We start from the raw sequence: 27,630 nt of genomic DNA, 5'->3' as shown, positions 1-27,630 counted from the left end.
TAAATTCGACTTACAATGCCACTTCGTGGCAGACTATCATAAGTGGCAGTTTTGACAATTAAGTAACGGTGCCGAGCACCCGAAACCACCGGGTCAAATTAAGCAATTGTTTGGTCTCAGTATTCGTCAGAACATTTCTGTACGACCTAACCAACTCAGCGGCTACTTGCTGTCTCTAGAAACCCAGCAACCAAACACTGGTGTAAACTAACCGAATTAGCAAATCTGTCCTTTTTGGATTTTTTATTTCTGCTGTAGCAAAGATCAGTAGTCGAGGTTTACTCTTGGAAAGTACGCCTAAAATAAGAAAATCAGATACGAGTACCACAGTGAAAATCACTCAATAACTATAATGTCCAATCAGCATTTTTTTTTTAAAGAATAAGACTTTTATTCAATAGTAGGTTTAAAAGTTTAACAAATGTGAAAACTCTACAGTTGAAACGTTTCCACCAAGCAGGTTTTACTGGTGGGTTTGTCATTATGACTCAAGAAACCCATCTGTGTTCAATACAGCTCTGGGTGCTGGGTGTCTAGACTGCACAATAGATTCAGAGAGACCTTCAAACTTTAGCAGTTATGTTCTTCTCACCTTGGTTGGTGTGTGGTGAGGTCTGTGGTGCTGCACCATACTGTCTGCACACCAGACTTACGGGGTGTATGGAAATCAAGCCGCATGCATCTTGGCGCCCGATTGCGTATGGCCCATTTAATGGGAGCAATAAATTGAACTAATTCCCGCTTTCCCTGAGCAATGGCAAATAATGTGAATGTTGGTGCTTCCTGCACCAAATTTGCACATATCCCAGTAATTACCACACGGTTTCCCTGGTTAAATTCCTACAGTCGAGGCCTAAAAAAAAGTTAGCGGGCTGGGAGCGGTCTTTACTGCTAAAAACCCTTAAGTCCACAATAATCAAAATTCCAGCCTCTTGCCAAATAGGGGTTTGGATAGGCTTGGACATCATATGGTCCAGTTGTAATAAGGACCTCAATGTTGGGTGGTTCCCAGGAGCAGGGGGACACATAGGTGCAACCCAGGAACCAGGAAGGCATGCTGGTTGGGTAGACTACCACAACTGGGGGAGGCAGTCTCTGCAGCAACTATGTTTTTCAGGTGTGGGCACCTGACTCTAGGGAAGCAGCAAGTGACTTGGAAGATGGAAGCACAGGAAGGTCAGTCACGTTTCAGGGTTCAGCTTTATAAAGAACATGGAAGCTTCTGCTCATACACAAGCCTCATCCCTGTTCCTCTTCAGAAAAACAAAGACTTGAAGCACCTATATGGGATAAGGTCTGCTTAAAGTGCAGACGTCCTATATAATCCGCACTGTACATAGAGCAATTATCCCCATTTAGCAGCTTCAGAAGCAGGGATAGAGGTGACAGGGAAGATATCAGAGCCCGGTATCATCTCTTCCATCTCCTTACAGCCTCACAGTGGAGAAACCGAGATAGCAGCTTCTACACCAGCCTCAGCTCTGCCCCTCCCCAGAGTCCAAAGTATGGAAAGAGTCTGCGTGCGAACGGGGCCTCGTGGAAGGTGTAGAGCAGCTCTTTGGAGTCAGCATTGTACAGGGACAGGCACCTCCCTTCATAGTCCAAATACACCCCCAACCTTCTGGGCTTTTCGCGTAGGGACAGATAGGTCACAGGCGAGGTGAGTGCGAGGTACTGATCATTCCACCTTTGCACAGCCCAGATTCCTGTCTCGGGTGACCTTATGAAGTACCCCTTCCTGTTTACAGACTCTGCTGCGACTCCTATATGCCACTGTTTCCCCTCCTGCAGGAGCTGCACCTCCCAGTAATGTCTGCCTGAGGTGAAACCCTCGCTCCCCAGTGCACAGGGCCAGAAGGTGAATCTTTTGGAGTTATCCCCAAGGGGCTGGACTGCTCCTTTTTCTCTTGCACGTCGCTGCCCCTCAAACAGGATGAGCCGAGGATGCGCTGTGCCTGGATCCAGAGTCACCATCACTGCAGAAAGAGAGACCATATAGTGTTAATACAGTAGTGCAAGCCCTTGCAGATGTAATACACACAGTCCTTTACATCACTGCAGAAGAGAGACCACTGAGTATTAAGACAGATAGTCCAAGCCCATTGAGATGTAATGCACACAGGGCAAAAGACAGATCACTGCAGAGAGGAGATCGAAAGGAGTCCAAACAGTCCAAAACAATAGAGTTGTAATATACAGATCTAGACTCATCATCCCTATTGAGATGAGATCAATAATACGTTATTTCAGGCGTACATATTAAAAGGCAGTATATAATTCATATTTATTTTAATTTCCGGCATTTTACATAAAATAAACCTATATGGCAGGTGCAGTGGAACGGTTTGCAATTTTTTTTATTTTAGCACAATCACTGCAAACACAAGGTGTTGTCCACTGATCAGTGGGCTGTGAGATTCAGTGAGATCATAACGAACAAGACAAGACATTTTGCCTGAGAAATCAGTGCACTAGACCGTACACTGAACGAGAAACTTTACTGCACTAGAGCGTAAACTATACGGTTAGCAACTGTGTTGGACAGGACAATACGCTGGAAAGAAGCTTGCTAGACATCCCACCATTTTTATACTACAACGCACTATACGCTGCACTAGACAGAACACTGCTTTAGACTGCACGCATCACAAAACAACAGAGAAATAGCACAACACAAGACTCCCTACTGCTCTAGACATAGTCAAAAATAAAGACACCGCACTGCATGCTACACTAGACAGTATTCTGCACCAGATAACAAAAAAAAGTAGGCTGCACACTGAATTAGACAACACAATGCACGAGGCAACACACTGCAATAGACAGTAGGCTACATTCAATATCACACAATGCATAACACCACATTGCAGTAGACCGCACACACCACTAGACATCACTACTAGGCCATACCTGACAGCATGCACCATTAGGTAGATTACTGTACTAGATAACACACTGTACTAAACAGCATACTGTATACACTGACCTCATCCCGAGCTAGACAGCACCTTGATTAGACTGTCAACTGGACTGGAAGGCACAACGTAGTAGACGGTATACTGCTATAGACACCATGTTGCAGGTTTCAGCAACCTGTTTTAAGTAGCATGCAGTACTCGGCAGCACTCTGTATTAAGTAGCATGCGGCACTAGGCTACATTCTACACTGGACCATAGACTTTACTAAACAGCATGCAGAGAGAGAACGCACACAGTACTAGGTTGCCCTAGACAGCATGCCGCAATAGAGAGCTCACTATAACACACATTACTAGATAGCACACTTCCCTGGATAAACAAGTACTAGACTACACTTCATAACATGTGGCTCTAAACTGCACAGCGCCGCATAACACTATGGTAGAACTCATACTGTAGTAGAAAGCATGCTTTACTCGTCAAACCACTGCTCCAGCTAGCATGCTGTAGCAGACAGTGTGCTGCACTAGATAACACCCTATTCTGGACATCACTTCGAATGAGGCAACATGCTGCCCTCGACTACACTACACCAAAATGCACATGCTGTTAGACAGCTCACTGATCAAAGGCACACAATATGAAGTGTACAGATTTATATTTCTGCCTGCTAATACAGCCTGCTTTTACAGTAACATAAGCCACCTGCTAAATTGCTGTCATTTCCATCTACCGAACAAGGTAGGTAGGTAGGTGTGTGAATGTGAATATGTGTGTGCACGTGTGTGTGTATATATATATATATATATATACACGCACACACACATATTGTGCCAGTTAGTAAATTGTCAATTATGCTATGTACTTGGAGTGGTATCCCTACATAAAAGTGTTAAAAGATCATCGGTATTGGCGTTCTTAAATTGAGATCACATCAATTTATAACTTTTTTGCAAAATCTCCAGTTTTCTTTCAAGACCACTGAGGAAGGCATTGTGCTTCACACCCATTAGATGAAACGTGTTGGAGGCAGAAAAAACATATACAGCATATTTGACAAGAAAGTTTCCAAAAGCAGAATTGGACTGGACAGTATATTATGATTGATTCTTGGAGAAAGTTCAGGTGGAAGATATAATCAATGGACTTATGATATTGTAAGGATGATTTCACACTATAATACACATGTACAGGCAGATTTGTATTGATTGTTATATCAATTCATGGAATTAAGTTTCAGACGAGTTAAATCACAAGCCATATGCCTAAACTAACACATCTTTGGCGGCAAAACACGACTGAGTCGCTTCATCAGAGCTTAACAAATAAACGAGAGTATTAAATCCACTAGAAGATAGGAAAATGTACCATTAATAAAAAATAGGTATTGGTTTGGAGAAAGGACAACAATAGCGGATGAGACAGAAACATAAGACCAAACAAAAGTTAAGACAATCATGACATTTAAATCAACACAGTGGACGCAATAAAAAAGTGAATCTTGAGACAAGTTAAATCAATCATGATTAATACGTCGTAAATGCAGTGATCATTATATGTGATGTTGCGCATAGCCGAAACCCCATTTTCATAATTGGCCTAATTCAATTTGTATTTGACTTTTAAATAGGCAATATTCATTAAGGTCATATTGTTATAGGCAGAGGCTGTAGAACAACTGCTGATTACAGCATTTAAGAGTGCCTATTGGGTCCAATATTCACTCTTTTATGGGCAATCCCATATTGATATAAATGAAGTAATGTTCAACAGGAACCTTTTTAAGAAAGAGGGATGCAGGTTGGAATCGCATATTGGTTTGTAAACCATACAGAACAATAATTTCAAAGACACGTAAATTAAGTACAGATTTGAATATTTATGGGTTATTAGCTAGCTTAACGTTTCCCTATTTCAGGTTACATGTCTTATACTTACCTGACAAGTATTTAGTGTCAAAGTTTAGAATTCACTGTACTATTCAATTCCTTCGAGTAAATGTCATCTCTGTATCACCCCAACCCCTTTGTGAATGACAAAAACATTTTTACAAGAGTAAGATTTGTAAAAGTTTTTTTTAAACATCCCATTTTCTTTAAAAGCAATCACAGACATGTTGATCTGCTGACTTCAGCAGGCTACCATTCCTGTGATGGCAACGAATTGAAACGGGTCGCAATCTGTAACCTAATTTATTAATATGCACGAGGTAGGTCAAATTGTGGTCCACTACGATTTGGTATTTTGCAAAGCAACCCATTAGTAAATAGGTCGGTGGGCAAAACACCACTCAGGTCGTAAACATACTGGTCGCCCATTATTTTGAGACCTGTGTCAACTACATCTGTCCCATGGTCTTCTAAATCACGGCTGTTATTAACCTCCAATTACTGCTTACTTTCACTACAACTATCTTTTCATAATTACTGGATACGGTTACTTTCTCGAATCTCCCTCAAACATTTATACACTTTTTAACATAGTATAGCTTTGCTACCGCCTTAAAAAAAAGTTCAGTTTAGGAACAAAATACGTTGGCCATGTCTTAGCGCTTGAAATTGTAAGTGGCTTAATTTTGCTAACAATCAAGTGTTGGCTCTTGAACACTTTGAACTGAACAAATCTTCTTTTGGCATGGTTTGTTAACTTGCCAAATATAGAGACATATTTATTTAAAAAGCTTGATTTAGCGCAAACATGGCCCAAGAGGGTATCAGGGCGCTGAATAAAGATTCATGAACTCATTAGAAGGAGAAAAGTGAGGCTAAACAACAAAATGGTCGTAACAGATACAGTCATCTTCGAATTAATGGAGGAGGACCAGTATAACGTAAATATACAATAGCACAAGTAAGCAAAAGAACATGGATGTTGAATACAGCAAAATGTTCTGGAACGCTACAGGATGTAGCAATGTCAAATTGGGTGAGGAGGCCCGTACAGAGTGAGGTTGACAAGACAATAGACAACGGCTAATTTCTAATTCAGAAAAGTATTCATCAGTAAAGCTTTCACTTCCTTTTTTGAAGAACACCGTTGATGGATTTAATCTGGTTTCTGGAGGCAGGGAGTTCCAGATTTTGAAGGCAATACCAGAGGAGGCCCGATTATAAATTTTCATTCCTTGAAATTATTTTGGTTTCAGCAGCGGGGTGCTGGAGCTCCTAGAGGATCGGCAACCACCCGAAGGTTTCAGTTTTTGAGGGAGGTACAGAGGGGTTTTGAAATGAAGGGCTTCATGGGACATGCAGGCAATTTTTAGTTTTATCCTGGCCTCATATTGGAGCCAATTTAGGGCTTACAGATCCGGATTGCTGTGGTTGCTTTTTTTAGATCGTGATGAATCTTGCAGCCGAGTTCAGAGAAGCCCTAAGAGAAACCAATTTGTATCACGGTAGACCGCAACGGGTTGCACTGCCATACCCCCGCCTTGAGATGACTAAGGCTTGAATAGCGGGCTTGAAGTCATCAGAGGGGGGAGGAAGGGTTTTACTTTTTCTTAGGATGCTCAGTTAAAAAAGTTTGCTCCTGAGCTGATGTATTCCTGCGTATTCAAGTTCTTATCTAGTATTATTCCCAGAGATCTCGTAGAGTCTATGTTCGGTATGCAGTTGAGAGTCTTTAGGTGTTTCATATATTCTTCAATAATGGGGGACTGCTTGGGTGGAGAGATTAGGAGGAATTCTTTAAGGGAGTGAAGTTTGAGATACGGGATATTACCCTAAATCTTGAGACTTCTTCCATATAAACTTTGGTAGTGCTGCCACCCACTTCACACTGTTGAGCTAGGACACTACACTGTGTGCATTCCTTACCCCCTGCTCTCACCGACCAACTGTCTAGGGTTACTGTGTCCTGTGGGTGGGGTGGGGGTGGTGTGGGGGGGGGGGGGGGGGTATGAAGGCCTCTTCAAAATTGCTGTCGTGCTTTGCAATTTTTCCAGGGCAATCCGTGTGGACCTTTACATGGGTCCATCACCCTTTTACAAGATAATATGTCTTGCTGTGCCTCACAAGAGCCCTCCCAACTCCAGTTTTGATCAGCAACTGCAAGCCATGAGGCCTTCAGCCAGGAGCCCAAAACACATTTTATATGGGCATGTTGAGCCAGCCATCCTCACCAGACCTGAGTATATTGGAGAGGTAGGTGGACAAGGCCACTCTGAATAATGACCATGACTAGCCTTGAAGTAATTCTAGAGACATCAGGCTAGAATTGAATCTTGAGTCTGTTTCCATTTTTGTTTTGATTCCTTGAGTCCGTGCCCATGGATCTGTGGTCACTCCTGGTGCTAAACAAATCCAAATGCAACCAGCAGTTCCAAAGCCTACAGGGCCTTTAAAATACCTTGTGCCATGTATGGGCATTCCAGACCCAGCAATAGTCCCCTATTAGTAGTCTCTGAGGTAGTGGACTCCAGTGCACTGTACGAAGACACGAGACACTGCCCACCATACCCCTAAGTGAACATTTGGATTTACAAGGCTTGACTGAGCTCTTTATGCTTTTGGGAGGGCTGTGGCCATCACACTGGAGTCCGAGAGGCTTCTTAGCTGGTGGACTGAAATCTTGTAAAACAAATGGACCCTTTTTTTTTTTTTAAAGTGTATACAACATGACTGGGACTGTTAAGTTCTATCTAGTGAGAAACTGAGATTGTGGTATGCTCTTCTCCCTACCTGGACCCTTTCTCGCAAACACTGTGTTAACTGTCCCCACTGATGTTATCGGTCAAAGATCTGAGTATTAGTTCCATGCCCGCCATGCCATGAATTGATCATAAACACCTCCAACAATTTTGCCCAGTGACTTACTTAATTGTTTAATAAAAATTAAGCGCTGCGTGTGCAGGAACTATAATAGAGTTTGGGGGTCAGATCTTTGGCTAGAAGAAGCAACAGAGTTCTGGTTTTCTTTTATGTTACTATTTTGTGTAAAATTCAATTCATGGGTATTGAATTAATTTTTTTTCTTTGCCGGAATTCCAAGTTGGGCAGATTTTTTACTCTCCCATATAAAATCATGTCGTATGTCATGAAGTGTCCACTCAGTTCCTCTGAATGAGAGGTTTGTGTATAATAGCTGTGGCATATTGCAGTATGGTGTTGTTTAGAGACATCTGTAGTATATAAAGTTACCCGTTTCCCCGCACATGAATTTTTCCCTGCACCTCTGTCTACATTCCTCATTGACAGCATTAGCCATTTTAAGCCATTGTCTGAAGGCATAACAGCCTCAACGTAGAAGGGCGCTTTCTTTGTGTTCACTTTTCCTTGACCAAGATGGTTTAGGTCAGCCTATGGAAAGAGAGAGGGAACACCCAAACAAAAGAATGTGTCCAAGGGTATGCGACTACCAAACATCTCAACTGAGACAGATGGTCTATTCATCCCTTTGCAGTGTCCAGCTCTGTCCTTGCCAGTCAAGGATAGCTGACCCTGGCAACTGTCTCCCTAAGGTACCATTATAAGGGCCTGTTTGTGCTATTCAATACCATATTATTCAATTTTCATGAACACTACAATACAATTATTGTCAGCACAGTTGTATTTACCTTTATAACTCTTCATATTCTCTTCAGGTTTCTCAATTTTTGCACGTTTATTATGGTTTACTTTTGCCATCATTTTTTTTATTTCTGGCTCTGGACCGTGAAAGTTTACAGCATTACACCTGAAAGAGTAGACAGGTTTTTTGGTATAAATGAATAACAACAATTTGCATGATGTCTCAAATGTTTCTAGTAGAAATAAAATACAGTAGTTAAAGGGTCTCCGTGGGTCCAGTACAGTGATTACTATTCACATACAAAACACAGCGCTCCAAGACTCTGAAACCCACCATGTCTAAAATTGGTAAACCCAGTCATAATTTTTCCTCAAACCCTGGAGGAATAGGCTCACAATCACTGATGCACTAAATTCCACCATCACTGCACTAGGACCCTGTATTGATTTGCACATAATAATCCAAGCGTCAAGCGCTCAAAAGTAGCTTCAAATAATTTTATACACTCTCACAACCACATATCATAACATGGCTCTGGTAGACCATGGGAGTTTATTAAACACTAGCGCATGTGTAGTTATGGCCAGCATTTTCTTTAACAATTCACTTGCTACCATATATGGTAATGCTTTTGAGACTTACAGACCAAATTCAAGATGTTGATACTATCTTGCTGAGAGAATGCTGCTCATCTAACCTGATATTAGGTTAACGAACGTCCTGATATGATAGGGACGAAATGCATTGGCTGACCACTTTTTGTATGGAAATTTAGAATAGCAACAAAAAATTACAGATATATATAAACAAACAGTAAAGTGAAGTCTTTTGAAAAAGAATGTTAAGATTGCTTACTTGGAAAGTTTAAGTGCAGCTTATGTTTTGTAAATATAATTGCTTGATGGGTCAATACTCTTTTTATTATTGATACGTTCGACCCGCTCAGAGCTGGTTTGCGTATGGTGCCTTTGTCAAGACTTTGGGTTCTGTATCTTGATTCTAGGATTATCTGTGTGTTTGATTAAGGTCTCCAACCAGTAGCCTGTGAGCTACTGTAGCTCTCCAGCTACCTCGAAGTAGCTCACCTGTGTGTAGCCTGGCTTATTTAATTAGAAAGCTTTTGCTTGGTTTAATTATTGTGTATATATATTTTTTTTAAATTATACAACACTAATAATAGTAGTTGTCATTGCGTTTGATTGAACATAAGTAGCTCTCAGTTCAGAAAAGGTTGGAGACCCCCGGTAGTCATTTTACAATGCAGGATACTGTCCTTTCTATGATTGGATTATGACATTATTTCAGGACGTCCTTTGGTGCTGTATGCTCTCTCGTTTTGACTCTATGGTCTCCCTAAATATCACACCTCCAACATCTAGACCGCCTTGACTATCCATAACCTTACAAAGTCATGATCAGAAGACTCTTAGACCTGGAATTTTACTCAACTGCATGGTGTCCAACACATTAAGAAGCATACAATTTCATAGCACATTGGTAAAGCAAGCACGTTTTCCTGCCAACTGTATGTCAACGTGATCCCAACAGCAGTATGGGTCCCCAGTGTTGGATCGAAGATGATGTAAGGTGTAAATTTGTGTTCCCTGCCATGTGTACCCAACTATGAATATCTAGCATCTCCATTTCTAGATTTTTATGTCCCTGTTTAACACTAATCTAGCAGGTGCAAGAGGCCTAGACCTACCCTTGATTTGTGACTGGTTTCGGACATATCCTGAATCTGGAGGGGTACACCTATCAAGCCCTCAGTAGTGACAGAAGGACTACAGTCCCTGTCACAAGATCATGCATGTAGCACAATGCCCTGCACCAGCTTTGCTTGAGCAGTTTTGCTGCATGCCATGACCACTGTCCAACACACCTCCAGTGAACCAGCCTGCAAGCGGAAGGCCTACTGCGGCCCTCCGCCGCCAGAAGAGATGGGTGAGAGACAATTTGGGCTACCAAACCTGGAGAGACTGTGGGCTAAGGACAAGGGTAGAGCACTGCACCTGCCTAGCGATTATGCCACTGAGTTCCAGTCTATTAGGGTTTACTGGGAAGCACAATTTCCTACGTAGGGCCCCATCTTTAAGCACCCTGGACTTGCATCTGTATATCAGGTATCTATCACATTATTAAATAGTTTGTAGTATTTTGCCCAACTGTAAAATAAAGTACTTGTCTTTTTTCAAAAAAGAAGCACTGGTCAGGATATTCAAGTTCTTGCGCTGCTGAATGCATTGTTGAGTGCTGTGTCTGTGTATATCCTCACATAAACCTCCCTGAGAAGCCTGTGGCGGCTCACCATCCCTTCTGCTGAGAATAGTGTGGAAGAGGTTGTACTTGGCCCAGATTGCAGAACCAAATAAGGACAGACCCCGGGACAACTGAGGCAAAGGACCCCAGGCCCCATGGCTGCAGCCCAGAAGCTCCTTCCTGCCCCTTGCTAAACAACCTAACCCCCCCCCCCCCCCATTTTACCAAGGCTTGCTCTTTCAAAATCCAAGATTACAAACATATATACTGTCTTAGCTCCTTTTTTCTCTCAACATCGAGGACCTCAACGTAGATGTCATGGAGTCAACGTAGATGTCAAGAACCTTCCTAGACATAGAGGTTTGAGTTAAAGGATACTACTTGGGCCCATATTATGAGTGATCTGGTCAATGGAATAGACCCCCTCCGGTCCACAGATACTGATAGCAGGGGTACTGATAACTTAGGAAGTGGAGAGAATTCGGCACAGTAAAAGGAGGATTCAGAGGGTGCACTAACAAACCAGAATCTGATTCCTCTGTCATTCTTCACAGGGAGATTTCAGCAGAAAACATTTCTGGGTGAAAGTAAAGAGGTCTGCGGTGTTCTGCAGATCTTATAATTCAGATGGGACTAATAAATCTTGTTACCGGTGCCATTGGAATTAAGAGGCCACTCACAATGAAACGAGGGCCTAGAAATCAAATTTCCTCCTTAAAATGGAGCACTCTCTCAAAATCAAGAGCATCTTCCAGGTGTCAAAAACCTCTGCAGAGATACGGGTTTGGCACAAAAGAATTCTCTTGAAGTCAGTGCAATTTTTCGATGTTGAGGTTCGTAGGAAATGGAATGCAACACCAAGGGACCAATTTATCTAGCTAAGGGAAAGTCATACGGATGCAGGTATGACTAAAACCTCTTTGTGCTTCTATTTGTTAATAGGGCATTGAAAGAGGTCTCTCCAAGAAAGGATTTGCATCCTAGCCCAGCAGTGACTGCAGAGATGTCATATGGGTACGAAAGTTAGACTCAGTCTGTGAGTTCTTTTACTGAGATTCCTAGCACCCAGATTAGTTAAAGCGCATTGAGTCAAGTCTCTGGTGCAGGATCATTTAGAGTAACCCTGAGATGGTACCAGTGGCAGCTTCAATTCTAAAAATATTTCAGGGGTGCTACGGTGCCAACCTCACCATATACTGCTCTCCAGGTGTGCACCTCTCCCCCCGATCGGCGTCCACGAGCAGGAAAGGGAAGGACTTCTTTAATGCTCAGTGGACACCAGCAAAACCAATCCTAGAGCTGCCCTCATGCTGACAGCTCCAGGATTGGTGGGAGCAGGCTAACCCAGCGCTCATTTTGAGGCTGGGGGGGCCTGTGCCAGCAGTCCCCTGGCTGGGATTGCTGGATGCGCACATCAGGCTGGCCGTAGCAATAGAGCCGGCCACACCGTGCATTGGAGGGGCAGCTGTAATCCTGCAATTCCAGGATTCCGCCCAGCCCCCTGCCCTCACACTGCGGCGTTTTATTTATTTGTGTGCCTGTTGCACTCGCAGCAGGTGGTGATGCTTCTCTGCTCAAACAGAGGAGCCACCCCTGGCTGGTACGGGACCATGGAGTGAAGGCTTTGCTTGTACAGTCCCGTAGGGTGACCCAAGTCTTTAGAAATGGCATGGTTCTCATAAAGATAATCACACAGAGAAAGAATGAAGGCTTAGCAGAAATGTGAATGTGTAGACAATCTGGCATAGAGTTTGAATACATTAATTATACCTAACCTAATAAACAGGTAAAACAAATTTTAATACTAGCTCAATATGAATATATATGTTAAGACCTTTGCGTTTCATTTTTCTCAGCATCTACCTTTACATTCTCAATTATACCATGCTTATCATCGGAGGAAAGCACATCGTTCACTGTGCTAGATGTTCTGGGATAAAATTGTGACACCTTTATTTTGCCAGTACTTATAACGAAGTAGTGACTAAGGGCCAGATGTATCGAGAATGCTTTTGCGATTCCTAAATAGCGAATTTTACAGATTCGCTATTTAAGAATCGCAAAATGCAATATATGAAGGATTTGGAAAGAAAATTGCGAAGCCTACATATTTCTTATATTTGCTATTAAGGAATACCTTCCCATTCATTCCCATGGGCCTGGAGGCCCATAGGAATGAATAGGATTGCATTAGCAATTTGCGAGTACCAAATAGTTACGCGCAATTTGCGCATGCAATTTCAAGGGTGCCAAAGGGACACCCTGGTGCACCCCTGAAATATGCATGTATGGACATGTGGCACACATACATGCACCACATGGCACTTACATAAAAGCTAAAAAGTTCATTTTTAAAGGAATTTGCAAATTACCACCAACTAGAAGTTGGTGGAAATTTGCAATTCCTTTAAGCCAAGCTGCTACATTTTCTTGCTTCCCGCACTGCATTTAAGGAATCGCAAATTCAGATTCCCTAAATGCATTCACAAAATAGGTAAATCGCAAAAATTGTGATTACCTATTTTGCAAATGCCTTTTGGGATGATACATGCAGAAGCACCAACCTGGGGGGAGGTACCAACACTATTGTTTGCAGACGATACCCTGCTGGTGTCTAAGACCCAGGCGGGACTTCAGCTTCTGCTCAGTAGGTTCCAATCTTTTTGTGACACCAGGGGTTTTGTTATTAACACCACCAAAACTAAATTCATGGCCTTTAACCTGCACAAGTTCTTCAAAGGCAGTGTAGTATTAGATGGGTCCCCCCTGGAAAGAGTGGATGCCTTTGACTACCCAAGTGTCCGCCTGTCCGATAGAATGTCTTGGAACCCACACATAACCAAGATGTTACTGGGCCACAAGTGTGTTACGGATGTGTTAGGGAAGGAACACCGCTTCTCGCATAGCAGACCGGTTGCGGCCCTCTTCGGGTCTATGATCTGAAGGCGGATAGCGTAGCGCTGTGGGGCTTTGACAAGACATCCTAGCTTAGTACCTCAGCACATAAATTTCATAGGAACCTCGTGATGCTACCCCAAAGCACCCCACTTACACCCTTAATGCTCGATATGGACAGACGTACTATTAGCGACAGAGCAAAGCTCCATCCGTTGCGTTACTGGGCACGCATTATGAAGACACCGGAGCTACTGCCTTTCGCTGAAGCCCTGGCAGAGGTCATCCGTCTTGACACGTGCAATAAGGTAGGGTGGGTTAGAGACGTCAGGAAATTGGGTGTCAGACGTCGGGCTCCAGGGTCTTTGGGATAAGCCAGACCCCACCCTGCTTGGAAAAGAGGTCCTGAAGCAATATTACTGGAATTGGGTGGAGCAACGCGAGTCTATCAAGCCTAATAGGGGGAAACTCACCTAGGAATTCCTGCAATGTCAACAGGTTGGATTGTTGGAACCCTACCTAGATACAATCCAGATCCCCCAGGACAGGATGTTATATATTCAATTTAAGTTTGGTACCCTTCCTGTGGGTGAGGTTACAGTTATGTGGCACCCAAACTCTCCAAGTCCAAGCAATTGCCCTGGTTGCAATGCCCCTGTGGAGTCTGTAGCCCACGTGCTGTTTGCATGCCCTGCTTAACGATGGGCAGCCCACGGACAAGTGGCTCAAACCAGTCTGCCGACAATTGGGCACACGGAACTACTGGGATGCAAAGCGCATACTTGAAGTCGGACACCAGGCCCCTCTTTTCCTGTGCTATGTCTAAGTTTTTAAGCCACAAGTGGGACATTAGAAGGAAGGCAGTCATGAGAGCACCTCAGTATTGGCCAGGTTGGCCCCTAGCCCGAGTTGTTTTTCGGCTCCCAGTGACTGAATTTAGGTTAGTCTCACTTGCACTAGACGTTGCACAAGCACTTATTGCAGATTGATTGCACAACCGTATTTCTAGTGGAGGACCCTTAGGTCAAACTTGTGACATCCTTTGTTAGATGTTTTTATTATCTTTTATTAGTTTTTACATCAGCTTTTAACTAATGAATCGAATCCTATTGCTAAATGTATGAAAGATTTTATGATGCATAACTCTCAATTCGCTGCTGCCGAACAGATATGGTATCCATTTGCCGGCTGATACATGGGTTTGTTTTCAATTTTAATTATTGCGGGTAGTTGAACCGAGCACTCTATGTAATTTTTACATATTGGTCTAACATGTTTTAGCCATGAAGGCAATTTGCTGCCAAATAACAATCTTGTGACACAAAGATTTCACATGTCTATTGTGGGATGCGGTGTTCGAATTCTTTTTCTTTTACACTTGTAACTGTGTTTTATTATGTATGTCTTTTGTAGCTCTTATGACAGGAATAGTCTAAATAAAGCTTAAATGAATGAATGATATGCACTCTAGTGCTGTTTCTCTCTCCCTTGATTAGATCGCTTGAGAATAGTTATGATAAATGAAGCACGTTATGTCACTCTGATTAATAAGAAGGAATCAGGTGACAGAGGATTAGATTGTTAGAGATAGGGTGCTAAGGATTGAGAAAACATCACTGAGGACTGGAGAGAGATTTTTTTTAGAACAGTTGCGTATCTGAGGTGTATGTGAGATTTCTGAGATCTTGTGGCAACACCTCTCCAGGAGAGGGAGCTCACTAAAGATAGTTAACAGTTGTCTGTAGTAGACATGGTTTTTGAGAACTTTCATGAGATTTCTAAGCACTATATGAATGCACATTGGCCAGATGAGAGTCCAGGAAGTCTTAAAGGAGTTTTCTGAGTACTCTGAATTTTTGGAGTAACTCAAGGAGTTTTCTGTTGGATTAATGGGAGTTGTCCTACTACTTCTGTCGTTTTCCCAATGATTCAAACAATTTTCCAGAGGACTCGTGTCATTTTCTGATTATGTATGCAAGAGAGTTTTCCATGGATTCTACAGAGATTTATTTGAACGCAAGGGACTTTCGTGAGGACTCAATGGAGTTTTCAGAAGGTTCAAAGAAGGTTGCTTAGTGTGAGTGGATGTTTGAAGGTTTCAGAGGAGGGACTCAGTATTGTTTGGAGTGAAGTTTCTGAAGACCTGAGATAAGCCACATACGGTTATACTATGAGCCCTAGTCAGGAAATTTAATTTGCTGCACAGTGGATTTGTAGGCGTTCAGCAGGGATCTGTATATAGTGCAACCAGGCCTGCTTGTTAAACACGGACATTAGGAAAATAATCAACCATACCTGCTTAGGGTGCTTTTGATGTCCTGCAAAACAAGGGGAACAAAAACAGGAAGCAAGTTAGTTTTCACAGAGGATGTTAAATTCTAGAAGCAGTCTAACTGTAAAAGAATGTAAAATCTGAGCTTCATGAAATGTGTGGCAGTCTAGCCTGAGGAAATTTTGGGGGGCTCCTCCGCATACAGTGCCTATGATATTGTGAATGGGAATACATGACACGCACAGCCTGTGATATTCTTAAAGGAGGTTATAGGGCACAAGATGGACTGTAGTAATCTGAACAGCGTCCCAAGGCAATCACAGTCTCTGATAAGCTGAATACCATCATATGCCAGTGAAATAATAGATCTGTGCCAAATTCTACAATCTATAATATATAAAAAATTATGAATGGCTCCAGAAAGGAAATATTTTACAAGACCTTGAAGGATTATTGGAGCCAAAGATATAGTCACCAATGTTACATACCAAATACATTTCATGTACTCCTTTCTGTGGTGTGCCATGCACCTCACTTGCCCCTCATGTGTTCCTCTCAAATTTACTATGTCCCTCGCTTTCCTCCTACATGCCCTTTCTCTTAACTTCCAAATGTCCATTTCTTGACTCCATTTACCACCTCACATGCCCCTTTCCTGCCTTCCCTGTATGCTAACATGCGCAAAGCTCTCTATGCAAAGTGTGCCCAGATAATGTGAATAAGTAATCAGCATGCACAGTGCTTGTCTGTTGGGTGTGTTGGACTGTCAGCAGCCGAGGGGGTAACTGCAAATTAGCCAACTCTGGAAATCAAACAGGTTTTCTTCATGCATGTAAAGCTGCTCCCAACACATTGCTTCCTCATTTATTAGGTAAGCGATGTCTTACCTTCAATAGATCCCAAACGGACTCCTTGCACTTCTTCTCTATCTCGGTTATCAGGATATTGAGAGAGTTGATTTGATTGGATAGTTTGGTTATATTTGCATTTTCTACTTTTGTTATGTTCTTCTCCATCTCTTCAAGTCTCCCCTGTATTGTCTTTTCCCTTTCTTTGAGAAGCTGGCGCAGCTGACCAATCTCAGATGCAATTTTTTTCTTCTCGTCTCTTAAAATGTTCTGTCAGCAGCAAAGAAAAGAGGGTAAGATATTGCTTCATGCATTCACTGTCTTCCTTAAGGTACAGGTCCAGAGGGGCAGGAAGTTCTGTCAGAGGGCAAAAATTAGGAAAAGAAGCTTTTCTTCAGTTCTGAATTTCAGACTCTTACTACTCCTTCTACCATCTTCCTTACATCTCACACTCCCCCCCCCACTGGTTGGCAAGCGGGTGCTTAGGAGGTAGAACCTGAGTTCTCTGTCAGTTTTAGGCACTGGCCAGGCATACATCAAGGAGAATCTAGTGATGTGGTTGTTGGTTTGAGCTGTGAATGAATTGGCTCAAGCAGAAAGTAGAATCTAAATAAATAAGGTACTCCAAGGCTGGGGAGTGATGGAGACGCCTCACTCTGAAGGGACAAAAGTGAAGTGCATTATAGAATTCCTCAATAAATGAGATGTTGAGTTAAGGAATGTCAAAGGAGTGGTGCTTGCACTGCAGATAGTCTTCCTCCCAGAGAGTTCAGTATTTATAAGGAGGAGAGGTAATTAGTTTCATGTTTGAAGAGTGAAGTGGCTTCAGCTTCTTGTGATAGGGGAATAGAATTGAGATGTATTGTGCTGCACTTCATGGGCCTGTGTAAGAGATTTTAATAATCTCACTGGAGCCAATGGAGGGCCTTCAGGATTGGTGAGATAGGGTTGGGGTAGCCTGCGCTGGAAGGGACTCAAACTGCGGAGATGAAGCAAATGTCCTTATAACACTGGAGTTTACCTGCTTCTGTGAAATGCTTAATGTTGAGGAAGCAGGAACCAGGAAGAGGGTCTGATTAACATAGGGAACAGTTGAGGCGGATGGGAATGGGGGAGAGAGACAAATGTTGGGGGTGGACTTGAGGGGAATGAAATAATAAAGCACGAGAGAGAAAAATAGACTTTAGAGAGAAAGAAGTAGGAAGTCGCAAAAAGCACACAAAAAATCCAAAGGAAAAAATATTAATCCTGATGTTAGTAGTGGAAGACCACGCTCAACCAATCAAAAAGAAGGGTACAACCTCCTTGCACCAGTCACAGGACAACAATAATGTGCAAGCATCTAATCAGGAGCAGAGAATTGAAAAAGAGAAGAAAGCCAAACAGCCATAAGCAAGATACAGACCAAAAGTCCAATCTAAGCAGATATTAAAATATTGGTTAACATGCTCTACTGACAGGCAGTTGATGCTTTCTGTACTAAGCAATTTAAAAAAAACTATAACTTTCGACATTGCAGACACCCATATAAATCACACTGCAGAAATCTCTACAAAAATAAAATATTAAAGACGTATGATAAATGTATATTGTCATATATCTTTAGACACTGGAGGCACCCTTACGAATAACAATATAAATATGAAGACATACTAGATGCACATACTTAGAAAATTGCTAATTAATTTTGATAAAACGCATGACTCTTACACAACTATAAACACACTCAAAGACAAATAACATATTGCATGTCCCAAGCACACGGATGTAGCTGATGTCTGGCTTCATGAAATTGCATATCAGTAGGGGAAGAAGATAAAGTACAGGGTGTGAGATGCTTTTATGTTCATCAGCTTGTGATGAGTTCAGGTAAGTATTTTCCTCAGTTATACAATTAAAAGTTAATAGTCACACACAGCGTAGGCAGTGATCTGTCTATGCTATGTGGAACTACATATGGCAGAGTGATGCCTAAAATATCACCGTAAATTACCATCAATAACTATTCAGTCCTATTTTAAGTCTTTAGTATATACACCGCCTCATAAAAGGGAGTGGAGTTTCGTGCTCCTATTACTATGCATACATCTCTGCCCAAAGTTGCTGATCTCTGCCCAAAGTTGCTGATTTATGTCACGGCTAAGATTTACACCTTGGTATAGGTGTAAACCAATAAGATGTATGCACAGGGAAATTTCCGTCTGTAAAATATACGTTTGTGAATTGGGCCACATATTTTTAAGGAATGAGTGACAATGTTGCAGAGTCTGATGGAGACCACTGCCACTGAAAACAGGTCTTGAACTGCATCAAACACTTCAGAATAATTGAGAGCGATGAGGAAGGTACTGACATTTAGGACCATCAGTAACTGCAGGTCTGTCTCCACTGGCCACTGCTACCAGGATATTAATTCCTTAGAAGATATCCCATCTCTGATAAAAAAAATTATGGATACTGGCGTGACTCTTGAATGGGAGAATTTGGTCCTCATGTTTGGTTTCTCCACACTAGTAAAGTCGGGGTGAACCTATGAAATTTTCCCACCAGGGCACTGTTTACAGCTTTAGAAATTCCTTTTGCGATATCTGTTAGCTTTGTTGTGCTGTCTCAAACATTCTGTTGCATATGTTTAGATTTCTTTGGTGGACTGTCTTTCTAACGGGACGTAAAAGTCCTTTAAGGGATTCCTAGTTTAACTGCTTCCCTTTTAATAGATATCTTTATACATCTGTGGAGCTCCTTTCCACACTTTTCTATCAGCTGCTATGTTTCAGGCGAGTTATTCTTTGTAGCATATTAAGACAGATTTACTAGGCTCCTGTTCAAGGGTTAGATAGCCACATTCGCCTTGTAGTATTGCTGTGGAAAGGCATGTGGCCTGTGAAGAATCTTCTTCCTATCTCCCGCCAAAGCTCTCCCTACTGTTTGGGTGAGGAGCCCTTCTGAAGCCAGGATCTTTGCTGCATGTAGAATAATGATTTTTGATAGAGGAAAAACATATCCGTTAGCAAGTCATCCACCAACAAAAATTATTGCTTGGATAAATTTGAAAGGATGAGGAGATCATATAGTCCATGGACAATGCATTTTCCCTTGTTGTGAGCAGTAACTTGAATTTGGGAGGATATGGGACAAGCAGATAAGAGCTCCAAATGAGGGGTATAACAGAGCATTGAGGTTAATGATGTTCATCCTGTCCCATAAACGTACAGCTAAGCCATGACTGGTGAAGTTTTGCTTTGTCACGTGATGGTCCTGTAACCGTCAAAGGAGGAAATTGATGAAAGAACATCAGGCGTTGCCCAGCCAAGATTCAGAATAAACATCGATAGTGTGAGCCAGGTGCAACTTAATACTGCACCTTTACACATCTCTTTATTACCAGATAAAGTGGGTACACTAAGACTAATGCCTAATACTTGGTCTAAGATCAGCCAGTGTTTCACACACAGGGTTTGGACTTCTAACTAAGTCTTTGACCTCATTGTGATTTTTTTTTAGTGGGACTGACTTTGAAATTGAATGACAAATGGGTCGTTCAACAACACTGGGTTTACTTTCAGTTTATCCACTTACTCCCACTCCCTAAGGACTAAGACAACCAACAAAAATCCTACGTATAATAAATACAATTATCTGCTCTATCTGCTCTCTTCTTTCGTTTACCCAAGCTTGATGGTGGACTCCGGTTAATTTCTACGTCTACCCTCCTTTTTAGGTCGCGCCTACGCAGCGCACATGCTCTGCATAGGAGGGCCTTTATCCATCGCTATGCTCATTTTCAAGCACACACTTGTGCTTGTTGCGGCATCCACCTTGTGGGAGCGAGCAGGGGAGCGCCACAAGCACGAGTGCAGTGCTTGAAAATGACCAGACTGTGCGCGCACGCACCACTCCCGGGCTCACCTCCTGCTCCCCCTCTCTCTCATACGCATTCCTTGTTTTGTCATCTTGCGGATGACTCATCTCCCCGATTTAACTTTATTACTGACAGCACTTTTTAATCAATTCCCTTTGGGGGAATTAAAAGTGAAAGCCCTTAATTTTTTAAACAGTCAAAATATTTGAAATGCGTTTCATTTGTATGTGCCTTTTTAAATAGCATCCGATATTTCACTCATACGGTGGACGTTTTGTTGAAGCAAATGCCCTGTATCATCACCATGCTGTATGGATCCTAACAGCAAATGTGCCAGCTATTTGAACACCACGTCCTCCACCAGCACCACCATGTCCACCGCCACCACGTCCACCGCCACCACGTCCACGTCTACCACCACCACGTCCACCCCATCCACCACCACCACATCCTCCACCACGTCCTCCACCAGCACCATTTCCCCCACCACCAGCACCACGTCCGCCGCCACCACGTCCACCACCATGTCCACCCCATCCACCACCACGTCCTCCACGTCCACCACCACCACGTTGACCACCACCGCCATGTCTACCACCAAGGCCACCACCATATCCACCACGTCCACCGCCCCCACACTCACCCCCCCCCCCACCACACCCACCAAGGCGCAATGTTACAGGTGCTCCTGTAAAAGCACTCGCAGCATCCGTACCTCACAGTGGCATACCTGCCCAAGCCACTCAAAACAAGCATTGGCATAGCCAATCGGTCTCGCCTTTGGGACCTTATAAGGGTTTAGCCATGCAACACTCGATGTTGTTGCACCAAGGATATTGTGTTGAATAACTGAACACTTATAAGGTCCCAAAGGCGAGACCGAATGGCTATGCCAATGCTTGTTGCCTATTGTGATTATAAGATGTCATAGAGAAATTCTGTTTATTGCTACTTTCTGGGAAAGACTTGGGAGTATCTTGGAACCAACATCCCAAGACAGTGACTCTGAGACCATATTTACTTGCAGAGATCACGGTCCAGAAAGTAGGTGACCCATTAGCTTTGCACGTTTCAAAACTTGGCAGGTATGTACAGGCTCATGCAGGTATACATACATAGAAGCACAGACCCTGAAATCACGGCTACCGCTCACCTTCATTGTTTTATATTGTTCTTCTTCCTTGAGTTTTGACTGCAAAATATATTCGGTCTCCTTCTTTAGAGGACATAGCCAGTCCTGAAGCTTTCCCTGTGGTAGGCAAAGCATACAAGAACTTACTGTAGACCTGTAGAGTAAGGTATTTCAAGCAATTAAGGCAATAGTAAAGAACCACTACATACTCAATTTATCTATGCCCTTTTACAAATGATAAAAAATAGTTTACCAATCTCTCATCAGTTGCCCTGGTTGATCCATTGTAACCAGTGGTTGCTTGTTCATGGGTTCGGGTCTGGTGGGGCCAGAAAAACAAAAGTACACTATGCCCCCCCCCCCATCTATGAGCCCGAGGTGCTGAGCAGTCAGTCTCCCTTTCCTAATTAGGTTAGGCACATTTCGTGCCGCCCTCCAACCCTTTAGCAAGCAGTTCATGTAAAGTTTAAAAGTTTCCTAGGTTAAAAAATAAAAATTTTAAAAAAGCATTTTGTTCATCTGTACGCCCAATAGCTTCTCCATAATAAATGCCATATTTTTGGCCAGCAGAGCCCCGGGGAAGGAAAGGACTCCTGATTCTCGCAATAGGCAAGTGCCGGTCTCCACAATAGAAGGTTTGAGTTAACTGTGCCTATGAGACAGCGTAGCCCTCTGAGGGCTGGTATTTCCTACCCTCCAAAGGGTGGCCTTGAAGTATAACTGTTGTGTCTAATGGCAGGGCCATCCTGTCATTTCCCATATAAAAGTTACCAGTTACATGTTTTGAGCCCTCTGGTCCTACGGTTTGGTCCCTAAATCCTTGTTTGGATCAGTCTCCCTCACACCACTCCCAGAGCCAGGACTAGCCGACACATATCAGATGCCTATTCAATATTTAGGGTCACCTGACAAGGATGCCACCTGTCATTATTATTTGTACTGGTGCTAGAACGACTGGCGATGTAACTTTGATTTAGGGGTCGGGACTAGAGCATACCACTAGGAACCCAGACGCTAATTATCTCCCTATACACAGACATCATGATCCTCTTTTTGCACAACGTTTACAGAGATCTGACCCAGCTTACTTCAGTTCTAAACATTTTTGGCAAGATTGCAGGCCTCAAAGTAAACTAGGCCAAATCCCATGCCTTTCTATTCAGTAATCGCCTCCCAGCACAGCCACTAAGAACCCAACCTGGGGCCTCATACATTTAAATATTTAGGGATTCAAATATATCTCAAACAGGGAAACCTATGCAAAGCGGTACTAATCTCATTTTGGACAGCCCTCCCATTGTCAGAGGCGGTCGCTTCACTCTGTCGAAAATGCTGAGGTTACCCCGACTACTATACTACTTCAAAAATCTCCCGGTTGCGATTCCTGAACGCACCCTCAGCAACTTAGACCGTGAGTTGCATTATGCACAGAACTTCCAAACCACCAGTGGCTGCATGGAGGCTTCAAATTTCACACATTACTATCCAGATGCCAAACTTCAGAGGATGGTCCTCTGGTTGGCGGTCGCCACACAAACGAGATGGGGCTCCCCCAAGCTGGCATTCGCGAAGGTCACATTCTGACCTTGCTATTTTGGGCCCACATCCACTCTTCTACACACTTACCGGGAGTGCTTACAGCAGGGATTGCCAGAGGCCAAAATCCTCAGGCTCTACTCCCCATCAATAATGCTCCTAGGTCTCTTTGGGAAGGCATGCTTATAATCGGACATTGGCTGGAGATATGGGAGGAAGCCTGCAGCACAACACTTGGCGACCTCTTCACAGACGGAATGCTAATGACTTTCCAGGAGCTCCAGAACCTCCATGGCTTGCACAGGGGAGCCTTCCTACCCAACAGTGCACTCAGGGCAACACTACAACAATGACGGGAAATTTGAGGCCCGGAAACAACTCAGGACCTGTTACTATACACATTACACTTCATAGGACAGATGCCTAGTGACCTGGCTATATCAGGCTTTCGTACAGGACCCCATACTGCACTGGCACAGCTGCGGTCTAGATGGGAGGACTCCCTGGTGCAACCGTTCTATGACTCGGAGTGGCTAAAGGCCCTGGAGTACCCTTGCAAGTTTCCCCGAGAAGCTAGTTTCAAATACATACGATTCTGCATGTTACACAGGGCCTACCTATCCCCTTGACGCCTGCAACTTACATACTTTTCGGCCATAGATGAGGGCCCCCTTTGCAGGTCAGACTCAGCAGATATGATGCATATGTTCTGGGCCTGCAGGCTTATTGGTTCGCAATACTATCGGACATTTCCCAGGCCACCGGCTGGGAGCAACTTCACAATGTCTGCTCAGTCAGTTTTACCATCCCAAAAACAAAAAAGGCCACAAATCGCTTTATAGAATTTTCTCTACTCCTGGCCAAACGGGTGGTGGCAAGGAAATGGAAACCGGCCATGCCTCACTCGAGCCTGCATTGGCGAACAGAAGTCAGTAGATAGGCACAAGCTAAGATCAGGGCCCTCCGTAGTGAGGAAAGAAGAGGTCTACAGAAGTACCCCCTGGAGGCCTACTTATATACGACCTTTCAGGACTTTGTATCGCTCACTAGGAACGACACTTGGCCACCCTAGCTTCTTCAGCATGAATATACGTCTGCTCCCGTACTCATCCCCCCCCCCCACACCCCCCCCCCCATAAGTGACCTCAACCCCATCACCCGCCATTTCATTATACCACCTCACCCTGGACACCAAGACTTTGGTAGTGGATCTCAACACTATAGGTTGCTCTACTTGAAGACCCTATTGTGGTGAGTCTCCCGGGATATCGATCGGGGTGGACTTTAGTTTGCTTTTCTTTTTCTCCCACTGTTTTAAGGATATGCAATAAAAATGGCATTCAAATGCAAGCAGTCATCCTAGCCTGAAGCCCCAGGTCCCCCTTGACCAAACATCCTACCCAGATACAAAATTGCCTCAAACTTGCTTTATATGTACCTATATGACCATTACCTGCTCTTTCTACAATGCTGCATTTTGAAAATGTCAATAATATGTTTAAAAAATATCTCCCGTTCGCAATAACAAACCAATATTTTGTGTGCATGTTTTTTATAGATATACTGTAATTCTGTATTTGTATACTCTTGGTGTATGTTTTAATACAAGTATTGTGTGCCTACCTAATGACTGACTTACCTATCGGGGATTGGGTCTCTAATGAGATGAACAGTTGATATCTGGAAATCCTTGAATTAAATGGTTAACTGTAAATGTTTGATACTAATATCTGATTGAATGGTTATACGGATTGTTCCATGAAATTCTTTTTACATCATGTAAAATTTGTTGCAATACAAATAGTTCTATTTGAGCACGGGACATGTCCACAATGAATATTCCCGTCAGTTACATTGTTCGCTAGTTTTAGCAATACATACAAGGACTGTACTATGGGGTTGTTTCAATTAAAATTTAATCAGTTTGTATTGCACAGATCTCTAGGGAAGTGTGTATTTCTATGGAACGGACACGATAATTGATTGCGAACTAGAACGTGTAAACGAATCAGCGATATCGGGAAAGCTACAATGTATCCAGTTAGGCATGCCCAGCACCTTTTCTTTTAGCAGTGCTCAATTAGCAGTGCTTTTTTCGTTTTTTGCTTCCTGTTTTTAGTGGCTCTATAAAACTCAGCATACGGGTGTGAGCTGATTGTCTGCGTGGAAATATTGGCACGCTTTGGGGACATCAGGAAATCTTTTAAGAAATTTTCCAGAAATCATTCAGGATGATCGAGGTGAGCGTTTCTCCCTTGCTTTTATTTTACAAGCGGCAGCTAGCAAATTAAGAGCATTATTGAGTCACGTTTGTGGCTTTTTGGACTTAAAGTGGGTGCATACAACTCTGCAAACTTTACAGCATATTCATATGTGTACGTGTATGTCAGCACCTGATCGGTTGATGTGAATATGCCATTTTAAGAAGATGAGATCAGAAATAGGTCACGGTGGGGTCCCGGAGATTTCATAAAGCTAAATAGAGCTCATGAAGACTGGGCTTGTCATCACTCATAACCAGGGGAGTATGTGTACTTTTTCAGAAAAGCACAGAGGCAGATTTTGTTTTGTCCTCTTTTGGGTAGGATGTCTCCATTAGTTTGTCCTGCAGAAGACCCCGACAGATGACTAAACCACACACACTAAAAAGGGTTGAAACATTAGCAGAAAATACATGTGGTTTGCACTGTAGAATTGAATAGGGAAATAAAAGCGCAGATTTGTTTGTCTACCCATCTTCAGATTAGTGTTTAGAGACTTCACAGCTGGGCCTGTTTAACAACTGTAAAACAGAAAGAAATTGTTTTTTTTACTTTCTTAAATATGGTCAAGCATACTTTCACATGACACAGCCCTTTTGTGTTTCATAGGTGCCTTGCTGATATTGTATTTTTGATGACATAATATGAAATTGCCTCAACAAGATACATTTTGTTTTTTCCTTAAAGTAGTGTGCTTCTTGTAACTTTTTGCCATCATTGTTTGTGGGGGAAGGATTGGATAGCCTCCTAGGAATCGAGAAAATGCGAAGGAAGAAATTCCAAAAGACCCACTAATGTGTTGTACTATGAGACGCCCAGGTTCTGATTAATACACATAGTATTCTGTGTGGAGGGATGGGAGAGGCAGATTCCTTGAAAGCCAGACATGAATATGTTCTACTAAAGTCATCCACTCAACTGCTGGTCCGAGTTGTGCTGCCACAATATAGCATGCTATAGCGGAGAATCTCAGACCACCCGTTGACAGTTTTGTGAAGCGGGCTGATCTTGCAATCCTATGCGCTTTGTTCCTTCTCTATACGAACTGAAGGCAACAAAATTGAATGTCTTTATGTAAATTTTGGGGAAATCTTACTAGATAGTTTTGGGCCACAAATAACAGGCGGGGCAGGAAATTTAACACAGCTAAACCATGATCGGGCTAGTCAACCTCCATCTATACAGATCTTTAAACAGCGTTTCTAAGAAGGTTAGGATATTTATTGCTCATGTACAGAGCAACAGACACACAAATGAAGGGCGGAATGCGGAACAAATCAGACATTCACCCCCAGTCAAGAGATCTAGGTGAAATGCAATGTGCTTTTGCTCACCATGACACCCCATTTTAAATCCGACCATGTGCAAATCAGTCTGGACTCTGCTCTGCCTGGTAACAGCCCAAACTGCCAGGCCCTCCCCGGACCGAAACAAGCATCCTGGGACCAGTTTCAGGGGGTATCGGCCCTCATCAGCTAGGCTATGACTTTCATATGGCTGGGTTTAAACTGGAATGGCATGGGGAGCAAAAAAGATGGATTTAGGCCAGGATCTCTGTACTGGGGTGAATGTTTGACATTGTTCAGCATTCTGTCAGTCAGTTGTTTCTTTTTGCATGTACAGAGCACGGCAATCGTTGTAGGTCTAAACACCAAGATATTTTAACCAGCCTTCCATATATTAGAATCTGTCCCTTAATAGGTGAGGGGTGCGTAGGGTCAGCTTCTTCCATCCTTGATGATTCCAAGATTTTCGTCTTCATTGCACTTTTGGGTGCGTAGGGTCTGCCTCTTCCATCATTGATGATTTCTCGTATTTCGTCTTAAATCATTGCACTTTTCTGAATGAAAAAACTCTCTCTACAACCAGGGCTGGTGATGAAACAGCCATGTCTGTTAGAAAGCATAAAATATAATCTGCGAAGTAGGTCAGCCTTATATGGCCCCGATTTACTTGCAAAGCCTTCAGTCTTCTTTTGATTTCCTGGTCTCTGTCCCAGACATTAGTAGAGGCCAGTGCCTGCTCTCTTACTCTCGCTGCCTGTTCTCCGCCACCGACTGTGCACTGGGCTGGCACCTGCTTTCTAGTTCTTTTCTTCTCGTTCCATGGGGCAGTCTGCAAATCATGCCTAGTACTGT

At 43.0% G+C, this 27,630-nt stretch overlaps 1 protein-coding gene across 1 annotated transcript in view; it reads right to left on the bottom strand.

Annotated features, from left to right (window-relative positions):
• Window positions 1-366: 366 nt before the first annotated feature.
• LOC146833548 (E3 ubiquitin-protein ligase TRIM39-like) overlaps window positions 367-27,630 on the bottom strand; it is a 43,853-nt gene continuing 16,589 nt past the window's right edge. Inside the window, exons 2-6 of the mRNA XM_085601403.1 lie at window positions 21,717-21,812; window positions 16,741-16,971; window positions 15,877-15,899; window positions 8,474-8,592; window positions 367-1,976 (exon numbers count right to left, since the gene is read on the bottom strand). Of these exons, the coding sequence (XP_085457529.1) occupies window positions 1,465-1,976; window positions 8,474-8,592; window positions 15,877-15,899; window positions 16,741-16,971; window positions 21,717-21,812 (981 nt within the window). The 3' untranslated portion in view covers window positions 367-1,464. The remainder of the gene's footprint in view (window positions 1,977-8,473; window positions 8,593-15,876; window positions 15,900-16,740; window positions 16,972-21,716; window positions 21,813-27,630) is intronic.

The sequence above is a fragment of the Triturus cristatus genome, chromosome 4_2, assembly GCF_964204655.1.
Source record: "Triturus cristatus chromosome 4_2, aTriCri1.1, whole genome shotgun sequence".
Taxonomy (NCBI): domain Eukaryota; kingdom Metazoa; phylum Chordata; class Amphibia; order Caudata; family Salamandridae; genus Triturus; species Triturus cristatus.
This window is presented reverse-complemented; position numbering and strand designations above follow the sequence as displayed.